The sequence below is a fragment of the Galeopterus variegatus genome, unplaced genomic scaffold (genome assembly GCF_000696425.1).
Source record: "Galeopterus variegatus unplaced genomic scaffold, G_variegatus-3.0.2 Scaffold6450, whole genome shotgun sequence".
NCBI lineage: Eukaryota > Metazoa > Chordata > Mammalia > Dermoptera > Cynocephalidae > Galeopterus > Galeopterus variegatus.
Window position 1 is genome coordinate 43,765 of NW_007732561.1, and position 1,692 is coordinate 45,456.

A 1,692-nucleotide genomic window follows, 5' to 3' on the forward strand; every position below is an offset into this window, starting at 1 on the left:
TCATGTGACCTTTAAGGAAGTTGTGCCAGCAGAGGTCAAGGTCACAGCTAGTGTGGCCGAGCTGTGAATCACATGTCATCTCCTGCCTGTCCTCCCATACTGGACCCCATGCTATACCCCTCTGCTCAGCCACCACGGGACCAAGTAGGGGACCTGGGGCCAGGACGGGGTTGACCCCAGCTAGATAGCTGCTTTTCAAGAATTAAAGGATTCCACAGACCTCCATTCTGTGCAGGCCTGAGTGTTTGGGAAGGCAGCCAGGTCATAAGTCTCAGCTTGTCTTCTGAGTTTAAGGAATCTTAATTATGAATATAGATTTTGCTAATCATATTTTCCGAATGACCAGTGAGTATGTGAGATGGCACGCCAAGAGACAGGGTCAAGTTCCTCAGCCTCAGAAGCAGCTACTATGTTGCATGAAGCCATAGCCAGAGAGAAAGACCCTTCATATAAGGAGGCAGAGGTGTAAATTTCACTCAAGTGAGACCCCAACAAGGAAGGGATTCTCCCCACCGCAGCTTGCAGATCCACTTATTTTGTGGTTAATAAAAAAATAATGGTAACAGGGCGGTAGAGTCTTTCTCAAATCCTGCAGTCGAGATGACTAGAGCTGGGGGGAGCTACAATGTCGCCTTATTCCTTAGTAGAGCCTCCACAAAATGTTAAGGATCTGAAAACTAGTGAGGGGCATTCTGTGCTACCAAGAGAGACCGAGGGGGTCCGGGCCGAGCACTCTGGAGGTGATCACTTCCCCGGGTCTCTTTTGCAGTTGACCTGGCGCAGGTCTTGGAGCTGGATTCCCTGGAGTACTTGGAGGCGCTCGAGTGCGTGACAGAGCGCCTGGAGAGCCGTGTCAACTTCTGCAAGGCCCACCTCATGATGATCACCTGCTTCGACGTCACCTGCAGGCGCCGATAAGGGAGCCAGACCCCTCACTCCCCAAGACACGGCAGAGACGTCGCACCCATCCCCCCACCCCCAGGCCCTCTGCGCTGGTGGCATCGGAGAACAGTGAATGACAACGAAGGTTGGTGGCAGGTGTGGAGTGAGCGTTGAGCAGGCGGCGATTTTTCTTTTGTTTTCTGTAGGAAAGGTGCAAACACCAAACACGCACGGAAGGTGGAAGCAATGGGAGGCCCCAGGGAGGTCGAAGCCCCGTGAGACTGAAAAGCACTTTGAAGAACTGTACAGAGCGTGTTTGTACATCAGAGCTGCTAGCAACAGAGACCTCACTCTTTCTTGCTTTTGTGAGAGAGGGACAGGGTGGGCGTCGATTGCTGTTGAAGGTATAAAACAAAATGACAACAAAAAGCGACCCAGAATGACTGATTAAGTGCCTTGCAAATCTTTATTATTATCCAAACTTGTATGTTCATACTTTGCCGTGTACAGATGGTGCTAGTCAAGATGAAAACAACGAAACCAACAAAAAAAGAAAATCAAACACATGTTTGAAATGTATTTACAGCTTGTTTTTCTCTTGCTGTCTTATCCCGTTTCTGAATTGCTGTTTCTCAGTTGTGTTTGTGGAGGGTAATTCCTAATCGGTATTGCAGATGCATAAATGTCTCGTCTTTTTTGGGTATTCTGGTGAGGCCACTCAGAACACGGAGACTTCATTGGCGTGACTACGTTTCCAAAGAAGGTTGGGAGCAGTGACACTCGATGCCACCTCCCACGAGCAGCACAGTC

At 49.5% G+C, this 1,692-nt stretch overlaps 1 protein-coding gene across 1 annotated transcript in view; it reads left to right on the forward strand.

Moving 5' to 3' along the window:
• KIF26B (kinesin family member 26B) overlaps window positions 1-918 on the forward strand; it is a 19,800-nt gene extending 18,882 nt beyond the window's left edge. Inside the window, exon 5 of the mRNA XM_008590916.1 lies at window positions 770-918. Within this exon, the coding sequence (XP_008589138.1) occupies window positions 770-918 (149 nt within the window). The remainder of the gene's footprint in view (window positions 1-769) is intronic.
• The last annotated feature ends 774 nt before the right edge of the window (window positions 919-1,692 follow it).